At 39.5% G+C, this 15,508-nt stretch overlaps 1 protein-coding gene across 1 annotated transcript in view; it reads left to right on the top strand.

Annotated features, from left to right (window-relative positions):
- The window catches only part of C3H10orf90 (chromosome 3 C10orf90 homolog), a 126,985-nt gene that overhangs the window by 74,625 nt on the left and 36,852 nt on the right, over nt 1-15,508 (top strand). The window contains exon 4 of the mRNA XM_060768620.2: nt 13,058-13,351. Coding sequence (XP_060624603.2) covers nt 13,058-13,351 — 294 coding nt within the window. The remainder of the gene's footprint in view (nt 1-13,057; nt 13,352-15,508) is intronic.

A 15,508-nucleotide genomic window follows, 5' to 3' on the forward strand; every position in this document is an offset into this window, starting at 1 on the left:
TAATGAAATTACTACATTTCAAAAATGAAAAAGCTCTGACCTCCGGGGGTCCTTTCATAACCATGTCAATATTCAGGTGTCTGAACTGCAATATGTTGGAGATCACAGCAGGCAGAAACACACATTTTAGACTGAAACTATACTACTAATTAATTGATGATTGTGTGCAGTACATTCTCCTGCTGTTAACAAATTATTTGATTAAGAAAAAAAAGTATTGCACTACTCAATGTAGATAAAAGTATTTCTGTGGTTATGTCATTTCCTTTGACTTATTGCCTGCATTTAGTGACAGACAGTGAATTTTCAATCATATTATCAGTGCTAAAACACTCTTCAAAGGTGACTGCTCTCATTCAAAAATATAGCAAAATCTGATTAATATTTTCTGCCCAATGTAGTTACTGAGGTTCAGGGAGTATTGAGATGGACTTTTAATATATATTCATTCAGTCAATTTTGCAGCTAAAATATCACACCCTCCTCAACAATTTAGCGGCTGTACAAATCCAGCATTAAGCCATTTCAAATATGTTTCATGCAGATCCTATAAGAAAAACTAAATGTGTTCCCTCAGCTTTCCTTGCAGTTGTTCATGTGGTTTGGAAATACAAGGAAAGATACTACCTCAAGGCATAACTAAAGCTGGGGAGCAGAACACATTTTTGTCAAGGAATGAATCTAATAGAGATGTGTCTAAAGAAAGTTCTATTTTAATACAGTTTTTAGGGGTGACATCTATTTACATTGCAGATTGTAAAAGACTTAAGGTATTCAAGAATAAATGAAAATAATTCCTATTCCAGGCTGATCCTAATAGAATAGCAAGCCAGATGCTTTCATGGGAATATATCAGACCATTCATTCATATCGACTGGGTTGGCAATCCACATGTGGTCTTGCTGAGTTCTTGGTCAGTTCAAAGGCTGAAAAGTTCTGTAGATGTATTGTTGAAGGCTTTCATGGCCGGAATCACTGGGTTGTTGTAGGTTTTTCGGACTGTATGGCTATGTTCTAGAAACATTCTCTCCTTACGTTTCACCTGTATCTGTGGCAGGCATCTTTTGAGGATGCCTGCCACAGATGCAGATGAAATGTCAGGAGAGAATGCTTCTAGAACATGGCCATACAGCCTGAAAAACCTACAACAACCCAGTTCTGTAGATGGATTTTAAAAGAACCCCTCTCCATTCTTAATTTTATGTGTGGGCTGGTATTTTATTCATGATATGGATCAAAATGGATTTTGCTCAATTTAAGAATAGTAGAACCATAGAGTGAGAAGGGGCTTCATGGGTCATTGAGTCCAGTTTCCTATTCAGTGCAGCAAGTAGCCATTTAGACTCTTTTGCAAGATGTCCAGAGAAGAACATCCTATCACTTCTCCAGGCAATTAGTCCTATTACCGACCCTGTTTTATTGTCAATGAGTTCCTCCTACTCCTTCTCCTAACAACAACAACAACTACTACTACTACTACTACTACTACTTTATTCTTGTACCCCATCTCGCAGAAGGTACTCGGGGCAGCTTACTTATGGCACAAAGTTTATAAAACATTAAATAAAATAAACACACAGTACAGTACAATAAAGTAAAACATATAGCATGTGAAAACACAATTTAAAACTCAGAACAATGCCCAATAACCTTTGGTGAAAACTATCGTAAGACATGGCTTTCTAATGTTAAATCAAAGTCAATCCTCTTGTAATTTCATACCTTTAGACCTGATCCTGTCCTCTAAGACCGAAGAGAACAGGACTACACCATCCTCTCCATGACAGCCCTCAAGGTTGAAGAATGTCTACCCTTAGTCTTCTCTTTACCAAGCTGAACATGCCCAGCTCCTTCAGCATTTCCTCCTATGTTTTGTTCTCCATACCTCTATATTCTTCCTATAACAAGGCATCCAAAACTGAACACAGTTCTTTAGATGAGAATATACTGGAACTATTACTTCCCACAACTTGGAAATTAGCTTCTTTTAATGAAAGCCAAATTAGCAATTGTCTTCTTCTCTGTAACAACTGGATCATGTTAACCTTAAGAGCAACCATAATATCAAAGTCCATTTTGCATGTAGTATTGCTAAGCAATGTGTCATTCCCTCCTTCTCCACCACCATACTGTTTGTTTTGTGTGTGTGTGTGCCCTAAATGTAGAATTTTGCAGTTATCTCTATTGCACTTGATTGTATAAATTTTTGAAAACTTTTCTAGTTTATCAACATCCTTTGGATTCTGTGTTTATCTTCCAATGTGTTAGCCATCTCTCCTAGTTTTGTACCATCTGTAAACTTGATAAGGATCATTTCTGTCCTATCATATAAGCCAGGCATTTGCAAATTGGCACTGGTAAAGGGATATTATTAAAAAAAACTTTATGTGGGTCACTTCTCCCTCCCTTCTCCCCACCCTTTCACCAGGGGAAGAACACAAAGCAAAGGGCCTGTACTACTTCTTTGCTGGTTGGCCCTTTGCCTGTTTGCCTTCCTGGTCAGCAGATGAGAAGCCCTGTCCGTGGGCCACAGGGAACAATAAGAATAAGAATATAAACTTTATTTATATCCCGCCCCCTCTCCAACAGGACTCAAAGAAGCCCTTTATGGGCCGCATTCGGCTTGCAGGCCATATAGTGTGCAGCCGTGATCTAAGTCATTGATTAAAATGTTGAAGAGTAATGGCTCTATTATGAAACCCTGAGGCACTCCATTCAATACCTCTTTCCTGTGTGAAGCACAGCCAGTGATGACAACTCTGAGCACAGTTTTTCCACCTCTAATTGGTTGGAAAACTGGTGATATTCCCATCTGTTTTATATTTAATCAATTTGCTAATCAAAATATTCTTTGATGAAATCTAGGGAAATGACATCCAAAGCAGTCCCAGCATCTACCAGACTAGGGCCCAGATTTTTTTTAAAGGATTAGTTTGGCAGGATTTATTTTTCACAAACTCATGCTGTCTCCTACTGATACCTGCAAACAGACTCCTTTATAATTCTTTCTAATATCTTTTCCTGATATTATTTGATAAACTGGAGCCATAATTGGTTTACTTAACAGAGTATAATTATTGACGTGGATCTGGTTATAGAATAGAATAGTGGAATATCTATTAGAATCAACACTACCTATATTGACTATATCCATTCTCTATTGATATTAGGGATCTGCTCTATATATGAATAACAGTGCACCTATACTGTAGAATAAATGCAGTTCAACACCCCTTCAACAGCCATGACTTGTACTATGAAATCGTGATAATTTTTCTAACCAGATTTTTAGCCTTTTCTCCCATAGAGTGCTGGTGCCTCACCAAATGACAATTCCAAGGATTCCATTGAACCCTAGCTGTTAAAGTGGTGTCAAACTGCATTAATTCTACACTAATTAATTCTACACTAATTAATTCTAGATTCACCCTTAGTCTGAATTCAGATTTCCTTTTACATTAAACACTATATTTGTTGTTGTTTATTCATTCAGTAATTTCTGACTCTTCGTAACCACATGGACCAGCTCACACCAGAGCTACCTGTGGGCCGTCACCACCCCCATCTCCTTCAAGGTCAAGCCAGTCACTTCAAGGATAACATCCATCCATCTTGTCCATGGTCAGCCCCTCTTCCTTTTTCCTTCCATTTTTCCATAGCATAATTATATTTTCCAAGCTTTCCTGTCTTCTAATTATGTGGCCAAAGCTGTTTATGGGAGGGAAGGATATTATGTGCCTCTAATATCCTTCCCTCCCATAAACAGCTGGGTATTATTTCCTGGAGTATGGACTGGTTTAATCTTCTTGCGGTCCAAGGTACACTCAGAAATTTCCTCCAACACCACAGTTCAAAAGCGTCTATCTTCCTATGCTCAGTCTTCCTTATGGTCCAGCTCTCATATCAATAGGTTACTACAGGGAATACAATTGCTTTAACTATGTGGATATTCGTTGTCAGTGTGATGTCTCTACTCTTCACTATTTTATCAAGATTGGTCATTGCTCTCCTCTCAAGAAGTAAACATCTTTTGATTTCCTATATCTTTCTGCATGTTTAATGATTCCTAGCTGCTCCCCACACAACATATTTTGCTTGGATATGAATTCCGATCTGGAAATACTACTTTATGCATTTTCAGCAGTTTGTTAACAAAACACTTTTTGAAATGTGATTTTTTAAAGGCATAAACTTGGACATATTCTTATTTGGAGTAGATATTTTATATCACAGACACGTTATATATTTATATACCAATGCTCTGGGAAATTTAAAAGACAAGATTTGTCAGGTGTGCTTTGTACTAATGTTACAATGGAAATAATGCAAAACTCAGATTGCTTTATTTGCAAGCAGAATATGTGGAGCCTTACATGTTTGAGAATGCTACTGTCTTTCAGCAGATTGCCACTAGACCTTGCATCAGAGGAGGTTCGGTTTGAATACTAAGTGGAGAGAGTGCTTGGGTTTTACCAAAAGAAAGAGAAAAAAGAACTAAATGTGGAGCAATTGTTTTGTTGCTAGATTTACAACAAATGTTTTCAGCCCCCGTCCCCTATATGGGAAATAATTTTAGCAATTTATAGTATGTCAGAAAGACAATAAATAATGGATTGAAATAGTCTTTTTTTGGTCTATGTTGTATATTAAACGATTCTCGGAGTCAAATTATTTCATGGACATGTGCTGTATTTGTTTTTGTTTAATTTATTTTATAGGAGCCCCCAGTGGCGCAGTGGGTTAAACCTCTGTGCCGACAGGACTGAAGACCGACAGGTCGCAGGCTTGAATCCGGGGAGAGCGCGGATGAGCTCCCTCTATCAGCTCCAGCTCCTCATGCGAGGACATGAGAGAAGCCTCCCACAAGGATGATTAAAAAGCATCAAAACATCTGGGCATCCCCTGGGCAACGTCCTTGCAGACGGCCAATTCTCTCACACCAGAAGCGACTTGCAGTTTTTCAAGTCACTCCTGGCATGACAAAAAAATCTATTTTACGTTACTCTAACAGACAGCAAAAGAACATTGATAGAGCCCCACACTGAGTAAATATTAATGTGAAGCAAAACAATCCAGGTACATGATCTGTATTGAAGTGTGGTTAAAAACAAAAAGGTCTCCCTTGCATCAAAGATAACACCATGGCTTATTCAGCAGTACATATACTCACTCCTCCTCCTGTGTGTAGTTTTACTGTATAAGAAAATGATGCAGAAACGAGAATGGACTTTGATGCACCTTCATCTCACTCCATATTGCTTCCTTTAAGTTGTAAAGTCTTTTTCTTAACAAGTCTTTTCCTTCAACAACCTCAACAGAAACCTGCACAACGTAAGGACCAGCTGCCTGCCAATGTTTGCTTTGTAAAAGAGCTTACTTTTCTACAGCATGATCAAAAAGCCACCTTGGGAAAGGCAACAAAGATGGTTCGAGGTATGGCTAGTTTATGTTGGACACAAGAAGAAAAACTTAGAGCATGGGCTGATTTTGCATACACAAAACTGTGATACATTAAGTGGGGTGGGCAGAGGGTTTTGCATCTCAAATATTTACTGTTGACATTTTACTAATGGAAGTGTCCTACTTTCTTAGCTGTTTTGTTCTCATGTGTTTCCCTCTGCATTAGACTTTCCTGTCGTTTTTCATTAGCCTTAAAGTCCTTTTTTTCAACTGGGATAATAGCAAAAATCAGTCTTGATCCACTTGCAATTCTAGCTGTTCTCTGCGGGTTGCATATAATTCCAGTTTGGTGCTTAGAGAGCTAGAAATACCGCTCTGGATATTCTTAATGAGAGATACATGCCTGATTTCCCCTTGAAAATGTTCCCAGAGATGCACCTTCTTTTTGTTGCTGATGTTGTTTCCTTTACATTGTTTGTATCTACATTCTTTGTCATAAATAATTGACAGCTGTTTCTATATCATTTTGGTTCTGCGACTGTTTATAGGGAAAAAAATGAACCAGATATAGAATATTAAATTGGTAATGGTAAAAAGGAATATTTGCAAATGCAGCTGCAAAGTTTACTTGGTGCTCTCATATATTTGTCAGTTAGGTTCAATTTAAAGCTGTCTTTCTAATTGATGCTTAAAACTGTTGGAGAGCCACCTCCAGTCTATCTCTGTTTTAATGGATTTTTAAAGTAAGCCACCAGTATGCCATTAGTACCCAGTGGCTAAACAGCCACAGGATAGGAATGCTACCTTGTTTTGTAACTATCTGGAAGTGCATGTTCTGTACCTTCTCCCCTGGTGAGGTCAGCTCCCCAGAGAGCTGTTAGATTGCATTCCTGCATTTAACAACTTGCCAGAGTGGTTGAGATACAAGCAAAGTTTCTGCTGGCTGCCTGCCTTCCACTCAAAATGTGGATTTTTTCCCCCACTGTGGATGTGAGTTACAAGTTAGACTTTAATTGCAGGAGAGTGCCATGTTTGTGCAAACAGCCAGAATATACTTTAGAAGAATTTAATATTGGAGATGCACTGTTTAAATCATTCATTGATTGTCTTTGTTAATAAAAACAAATAAAAAGACTGTTCCATTTAAATGGACAACAAGTGTTTCCTGTGGCTCTACAGCTGGGACACACAGACTGCCATGCCAAAGTGTTTGGCCCTGGGTACAGTCTCCTTTAGCATGCCAGAAGATCTTGCTCTGACCGGCATGCTGTAAATATCATTAGGAGATCTTCAACAGAGTTCCAGTGCACCTATAATAATCCCCCATTTCTTATTGTATATGTGTGACCTGCCACACAACATTGTAGTTTAGCCTTATTCCTTGAAGGAATGGTTATTATTATTATTATTATTATTATTATTATTATTATTATTATTATAGAAGTGTTTGTTTAAATTGTTGATGTTCTGGTATGGCCGTACCAGGACCTCCAGCTTATCTTGCTATTTGTTGAGTGTTGCATGTTTTTTAAAGTTCTTTGCATTTGCAGTTAGATGGCTTTCCTTACTTTGTAGTTAAGGAAATGATCTGTCAATTATCATTAGGTTCCCTAGTTCCGCCCCCTTTTTGGGTTTTGGAGGAAATAGGAGCCATTTTAGGTCAGTCCACACAGAGAAGCCTTTCTTACAGGACTTAAACCAGGGCCTCCTGTAAAAGGCGTCATCATTTACAGCTTGGCCGGGGAGAAACAGCCCCATAGCTTGGCCAGGGATATATAGATACAGCCTCACAGCTCTCTTGCTATGGATCCAGTCCCACAGCGCTTTAGCCAGCCATCACTGGGAAGTGAACATCTTCCTCCTCCTGGATGTTCTGCAAAGTGTCTGTTCGGTAAGGGCCCTTTGCACCAACCATAAAGCAGATTGGACCGGGTGTAGGGGTCCCACGCCAACAGAAGAGAAGTCAGATTGCTCAGGTAGAGATCGGGGATTTTCCCAACAGTGAAGGAACAGTTGCCTGCCTTTCGGGGCAAGATTGAGAAAGCCAATAGTTTATTAAGAAAACTTTGAAGCTAATTGTTGAAGATTTGTTATTTGTTCAGTAATAAAGATTTTGTTGCATCTTTAAAGACTTTGGAGCCCATCTTTTCAGGAAAATCCCCAAAAACCCTCTCTCTGAGACAACCCCGGCGTCCCGTTGGGCTAACAGAATTTAAGTCCTGTTTACAGTATTTTATAGGAGCCCAGCGTGCGACAGCACAGTTGAAGATCTAAGCAATAATAAAGGACTTTGTTAAACTTTTCAAGCATCTAAAGACTTTTGTATAGGAAAATCCTTAGGGCCTCTCAGCCAAGGCAACCCGGCTTCCTGCTGGGCACAAAGAGCATGTCCTGTTCAAAAGACAATTATTATAGGCCCAGCGCGTGACAGCACAGTGAGCCCATCTCTCAATGTGTAATAAATATGTAAGCAGTGCTATTCTATGAGGCAAAATCATTGCTATTATTATTATTATTATTAATATTATTATTATTATTATTATTATTATTATTAGAAACACAACAAGATGAGTCCACAGCAAACAAGATCACTCTGCTGGCTGTTGTATTGGATCATATTCCCAAGTGTCTAAGACTGTGTGATGTATCGGCAAATAATGTGTGCAGATCCCAGTAAGGTGGCCTTCTGCAGCTGGCAGATGATAATCTTGTCAGCGCCAATTGTGTTTAAGTGCAGGCCAAGGTCTTTAGGCACTGCACCCAGTGTGTTGATCACCACTGGGACCACCTTTACTGGCTTGTGCCACAGTCTTTGCAGTTTGATCTTTAAGTACTCATATCGTGTCACCTTTTCCAGTTGTTTCTCTTCAATCCTGCTGTCACCTGGGATTGCAACATTGACAACACATTCTTTGTTTTTTAACACGATCGTGAGGTCAAGAGTATTGTGCTCCAAACCTCTGTCAATCTGAACTTGAAAGTCTCAGAGGAGTTTGGTGTGTTCATTTTCTGACATTTTTTCAGGCTTGTGATCCCACCAGTTCTTTGTCGCAGGCAGATGGTATTTGTGGCACAAGATTATTATTATTATTATTGTTATTATTATTATTATTATTATTATTATTATTATTATTATTATTAGCTGTTTAAAAGTCCCTCCCTGAACTACAACCCCCAGAATTCTGCAGGAGCCAGAAACTGGATTTAAAGTGGATCCATGATCTAGTGTAATGAGATCCTTACTCCATTTTCTATCTTTATTTCCCTGTGTATAACACTAGAGTACTTTGCAGATGAAATCAGTGCATATCATAGATTTTGCAGTGGGGGAAAGGCAAAAAATTGATTTCTCTTTGTCTTCCTTCATCAATACTCTGTATAATCCAGAAGGCTAAATTTGGTGTGTGTGTCTTCTCCAAATGTTAATACCATGCCCACCTGGATTTACATTGCCCTATATCTCAGGATCAGATCCCAGCTTTGAACTGGATTATATATGTCCACACAAGCAGATAATCTGGGATCAGATCCAGAGATATAGGGCAGTGTAGACCCAGCCTCGATTGACATACTAAGAAGTTCTCAGGAGGCAAATCACTTGCTCTTCTCATCCAACCATCCATCTCTCATTTCAAACTTTAGGCATGGGATGCCAGATTGAGCCCACTTTGCAGCCTGACAGGTACTTCTTGAGCCACTTCAGCAGTGGCAAGAAGTTCCTACTATCAAGCTGCACTTGACATACCGCCTCCTTCTGTGGCATGGCTGGTGACATTCACAACATGGAGACTTCCATGGAACCTCCCCCCCCCCCCCCCCCCCGCTCCCTGCATACTAGCCTCCCTTGCAAGTAACCACACTCATCAGGAGACTGTTGGACTTTTGAGAATATAGTAAGTGTCTGTGGCTGTAGTTAGCTGTGACATGGACAGGATGGGGCAAGAAGAGATAGCCATCTGACTGCCTGAGCTCAAGGAGCATGGAATGAATATCGAGATAGCTGCTGCCAGTTCTGCTTAAGTTTTCCTTTGGGGAAATTGGATCAGACCGCATATTGCATTTAGTCTCAGGGCTGATTGGATCAGACACTGACCTAAGTAGTCAGTATAGATGTGTCCCTGGACTAGTTTCATCTAGGATGAACTGCATATGAGCTTTAGGAGCTGGGGGTGGTGACGGCCGACAGGGAGCTCTGGCGTGGGCTGGTCCATGAGGTCACGAAGAGTCAGAGACGACTGAATGAATGAACAAAAACAGGTGTCAATATCAATTTTTCTAATAAGTGTTTCCTTGTGATCCAGTTGGAATGTACCTGTTTCCTGCATCTGTGCTGTGCAATAAGCAATAATGTTTAGTTTTGCCATTTCAGTAGGTATCAGACTACGTCTTCCTACTACTGTTCCCAGTTTGGAAATACCTGCAAACTTCTACAATCCCTCCCCCCCCCCTTTTTTTTCTTTCTTTTTTTAAGCTATCTAACACTCTTGCTGAAGAGGTTACAGTGCTGTCTTCCTGTGGTTTTGTAATTCCTCACCATTTTTTTCTGCCTTGTACACATTCTTTTCTGCTGTTTGACTTTTCCCAAGGAAGTCCACTGGCCTATGCCTTTGTGCCCAGGGCCTGTTATCTTTTACTGATTCATGAAAGAGATGTGGAATTTGCAGTCTTAATTTCAAAATTTATCTTATATAGGAGACAGGAAAGTGAATGATTACATGGAATGAGGACTCCAGCTGTGTGGCTCCAGAGAACGTGAACCAACTCTGCTTGCAGAAAAACCATCACAATTTAATAGAAATCACAGCTGGAGAGAACTCTTATTCCCAGACAGAATGGGCTTCTTCATAGGTTCCCCTTATTTTTAAAAAAGTTTTATTTTAACTTAACTTTGCTGCTGTAATTAAAGGGCAACGTACGCTAATTCCATTACCAGGAAGATCATTGAACCAGCTAGTGACTCCTTGCTACTCCCACTGGGATGATATTCTTGAACAAAATAATAAATTTGATAAGTTTTAGAGGTTGGGGAGGGAGAAGAGACAAAGATGAAAGCTGCTATTTTCATCCAGTTGTATGGAGATGTAGTGTGAATTATAGAGAAACATTGATCCCTCTGTTCCAGGGATGCTAAGACAGAAATGTAGGGAGGCTATCCTAGATTACATGAATTTGCACTCACCAGGCACAATAGTACTGTCCAAGTTCAACATCATTCTGTGGCCAAAACAGTATCTTCCAGGATCAAAATTGAATGCTTTAGCAAAGAGGGATATCAACTTACTTGAGGAAATGCCAGGATTTATGATACTTTTCCCCAAAGAAAGCTAAGGGAGCTTTTAGAAGACTGGATATTGGGATTTGGAGATGTGGGGGAGTGAAATAGATTTTAATGAAAAATGACCTGGTTTGCTGGTTATCTGGCTGAAATCTTGAACAGAAGTATTCTCTGCTGCATAATTTTTGTGAACTTCATAACTTGCTAGTTTGAGTTAATTTAGATTTTGTGTAGCCACTGCAACCATAGACTTGCCTATGCGGTCAGATATCCAGCATTCAGCACTCAGGAGATTTCATGATTACTTTTGTTTGTCCATAGTGTAGAAACATACACAAGGAGTAAATGGTTCTGCTTTGAGACCTGCCCAAGGTCACATACATGAGCTTTTGCTATTGTATGAAACCAAATAGAGCAGATATACCACTTCATCACACTAGAGATAGGTAATAGATTTTCCCCTGACGTTAAGTCCAGTCGTGTCTGACTCTGGGGGTTGGGGCTCGTCTTCATTTCTAAGCCAAAGAGCTAGCGTTGTCCATAGACACTTCCAAGGTCATGTGGCCGGCATGACTGCATGGAGCATTGTTACCTTCTCCCCAGAGTGGTACCTATTGATCTACTCAAATTTGCATATTTTCAGACTGCTAGGTTGGCAGAAGCTGGGGCTCACAACGGGAGCTCATGCCACTCCCTGGATTCGAACCTGTGACCTTTCGATCAGCAAGTTCAGCATCTCAGTGGTTTAACCCACTGTGCCACCAGGGGCTCCTAGAATTCTGGGGTTTACTGTTTAGTGAGGCTGTTAAAGTCTCCTCCCTAAACTACAAATCCCAGAATTATACAGGAGCCAGATTTTAAGTTGATTTTTTTCTCTAGTGTGATGAGGCATATGCCAAATAAAACTTACTGTCCACTTTATATTTTACAACCCTCCTTAATTATGCTAACATGTCAGGGAAAACCTTTAATTAATCAAGGCAATTTGACAGGTAGTATTTGAGTCTGGGAAAAGTGCTTTTTCATTCCCATACCAAGCACATCTTATTTCCATAAATGAAGCTTGTCAGTTTATCCTTTACTATTGCCTGTGCCGTGTGGACATTTCAACACGTTCACCAGCCTAATAACCTGGTACATCCCAAGCCATGTCTTCCAATAATTTTTAAGACACGCACATATATACAATCTTTGGGGGGAAAGCATTGAGAAGCAGCCAGATGGCACACCTACTAACAAACTCAGCTTAGGAAAAGGGCATAGGGAATTTAATGAACACTGTGTACATTGGTAATGGTTTAGAGAAGAAAACTGTATGTTGAAATCTTGGAGTTAATTGCTGAGATGGGGCACTGCAAGCCATGCAGTTTACTCAGACTAACAATTCATGAGAGAAGATAGTATTAATGCTTTTTGAATAGATGCTTTCTGAAGGATATCTAAAGTGCCTCTACAGCTGTTGCTACTATTGATTGTACTGCTCAAGAAAGTGGGTTTGTTTGCAAGCATGCTCAGCTGAGATTGTTACTGGTGGCAACATCTGCTCTTTGTTTTCCTAAATTGCACGAAAACTTGTTATAAAAAGTAAGAAGTACACCATATTTTCTCTTGTCTGGGTCCTTTGATTGATTGTCCCCTTTGATTGATTGTTGGGTCCTTTATTTATTGTTGGGTCCTTTGATTGATTGTCCCATTTGATTGATTGTTTCCATGGTAGCCCACCCAGTAACCCCAACAATTACAATCTTAGTACTGTTGGTTAATAGCAATTCCATAATTAGTTTTTCCTAAGACATTTTAAATTGCTCTTCTAAATTTTATCTCAGCTGTACAGTCATGGTTCTCCTTGTGTAGCAGTAAAATCCAAACTGCAGTTGAATGCATGGATCAAACCTAGAATGCGACACTGAAACACATTTGCAAAATAATTTTGGCTTTGTATCAATAATGTGTCATTTATGAAGTGGCTGTGTTTGTCATAATTATTTTCCCCAACTGGTTTGTTAAAGTTGCGTGGCATACAATCTTGCGCTGTGGAAATTAAACCGATGTATGTGCCGGTTAGGAAGCTATTAATCTGTAATTGCAGGTTGTCTTGTTAGGAAGGGGAATGGCATGATTAAAAGCAGTTTAGGGGACAAGAAAGCGAAGAGGCTAATGGTTTCACACAGTTTTCTTGTGGCAACGACATGGCATCACTGCTCCAAAGGTGTCTGTATTAATGAATTAAACCATTTGATAAAACAAAAAAAGTATACATGCTGGGCTGAAAATAATATTCAAAGAAATTGTGCAGAAACAGCCTTGAATGCGAAGCGATACTTTAAGCCTTTACTGCTCTTATTTCTCTGCTTTGATTTCTCTCCTCTTCGTTTTTAATAGGCGAACAACCATTCTCAGGAAGTAACAGAAAACAGTGCACAAGAGACACATACCGTAAGGCCACATCTGCCTCTTTTCTGGAGCAATCATCCAAGAAAGAATGCATTCTGGAAAGTAGGATTTCTTCAAAAGACAAACGTCTACCCAAAGGCACGTCAGAGTTCAAAGAGAGTCAGGCCCAAAGTTTTCCAAGACCCAAAAAATCTATTTCTGATTGTGGGTGTCGTATCAAGGCTTCATCAGATACAACACTGAATGAAAATGCTAAGCTCAGGACAGATCCATTCCCCAAAGGTAAGTCATTTCTTTGATTACTAGCTCTACCCGCCACACATTGCTGTAGCCAAACTTCCTTCCCTTTTTCTTTCCTCCTTTCTTTCTCTCCTTCCTTCCTTCTCTTTTTTCTTTCATTCTCTCCTTCCTTCCTTCTCTTCCTCTTCACTTCCTTCCTTCCCCTTTCTTTCCCTCCCTCTTTCTCTCCGTTCTTCCTTCCTTACCTATTCTTGGACTGCAGCTCCCAGCAGTCCTCTTGATAGATCTATCTACCTACCCATCTATCTCTATCTAATCTATTTATCTTATCTATCTGGAGGATTGCTGGGAGTTGCAGTCCAGGAATAGGAAACTGGAAATATTCAGGGATTGGGATGCTCTCAAAGAAATCCCAGGAGAAGAAAGCTTGCATCTTGGAAGCAGTGCATTTGGATCATCCTCCTCTCCTAAAGGGCCTGGTCTAGGGGATGCTGGGAGCTGTAGTCCAAAGGAGAGTGTGGATATGCTATTGAGTGTTTTGTTTGCCGGGGGAGTCATTTTGTGCATGTGCTGTAGCATCTTTTTGCATTTTTGGCTCTTTAGGTATCTTCCGTTGTGTTTTTCAGTGTTTTTATGAGTGATGGTCACTCGTTGGCCTGATAGGTGTATTATGTCCAAATTTGGTGTCAGTTCGTTCAGTGGTTTTTGAGTTATGTTAATCCCACAAACGAACATTACATTTTTGTTTATATAGATGACCTTGTCTACGCTAGCAAAAAACAAACCTGGGCTCACTTTGCATGGAAGGCTGGCTGACTTCATGATGCACAGCTACTTTTCATGAATATTCTAGAATTGTTTGTTTTAAACTTTGTTGTTGTTGTTGTTGTTGTTTAAACCACTTTGTCCTGCTCTGGGCAACAAGAGGAAATACTCCAAGTCTCATTCCTTCATGCTGGTCACTGATGTTAATAGAGGTGCCTATGACAGCCTGGAGCTCACATCGATCTCATGGCAAAACAGGAGTGGTGGCACTGGCCCCACCAAGGAAGTGAGATGCATACTGTCCCACCAGAGTGGAGGTGCTCCTCGGCCATTGGACAACAGCCTCAAATTTGGCATGAAAACTGCTCCAGGGCATAGCTACAGTAGGCTAAACTGATCAGTGTAGATGAGCCCTAGTAGGAATGCAGTTTTTTCATGTTAAAATGTAATGAAACCAAAAGGTACAATATTACACAGCCTAACAAAAAAATCTTGGTGGTTTGTGGCCCTTCCACATAGCCGTATAACCAAGAATATCAAGGCAGAAAATCCCACAATATCTGGTTTGCACTGGGTTATCTGAGTCCGCATATATTCCAGTTCAATAAAATCAATGTGGGATTTTATTCAGCTGTGTGGAAGGGGCCTTGGTTTTTAGGCCTGTTCCTGGGGTTATTTGGGATACTCATTCAGAAAATTTTATTGAAAAGGTTGCTTCAACTCTAGCTTCTTATATATGGTTTAACATGATTTTCTATGAACGAGCAAATGAACACTGATATATGGTATATGTTCTGTATCTCAAAAACTAGAGATCATAGAGGGAAACTGGTGACATTTTTGGAATCTGAAGGTCAAATATACCCACAAACATATCTAACATTTGAAGCACCAAAATGTATGTTGGCCAGTGTTAATGGGAAACATGTCTGCATTTGTATATTTTAAAAGGTTTTAGAAAGATCGTTAAGAGAGCAACGGCCTAACCTAATCCATTTGTAAAACTCTTAACATCACTTTTGCAATAGGTCATGCTAGTTAGAAATCCTTAATTCATTTTTTAAAAATGTTTAATACTTACACATTAATTGAATTCCAAAAGATACATGCCTCAGCACATTTTGTACACTTTCTTGGAATACTATCCAACATAAATTTTTATTCTTTCAGGCCATATTTAATTCTTTTAAAATATGGACTGAACCTATTCCCTATGGTCATATTTTATTTTAGACAAGTGAGCAAGATGTACCAGAGGCTAATCACCATCTAGTAACTTAAAACTAAAGATGCTGTCTCACATGAAAGAATGAAAAATTTCACGTTTCTTCATCCTGGGCAAGAATAGAGAAGTTCATGCAAATTCTTCATAGTGGATTTCAGAAACTCTTCAGATTTTTTTTGTCAGCAAATGACATTTTGGGCTCAAAAATA

Source organism: Anolis sagrei, chromosome 3, assembly GCF_037176765.1.
Source record: "Anolis sagrei isolate rAnoSag1 chromosome 3, rAnoSag1.mat, whole genome shotgun sequence".
Classification (NCBI taxonomy): domain Eukaryota; kingdom Metazoa; phylum Chordata; class Lepidosauria; order Squamata; family Dactyloidae; genus Anolis; species Anolis sagrei.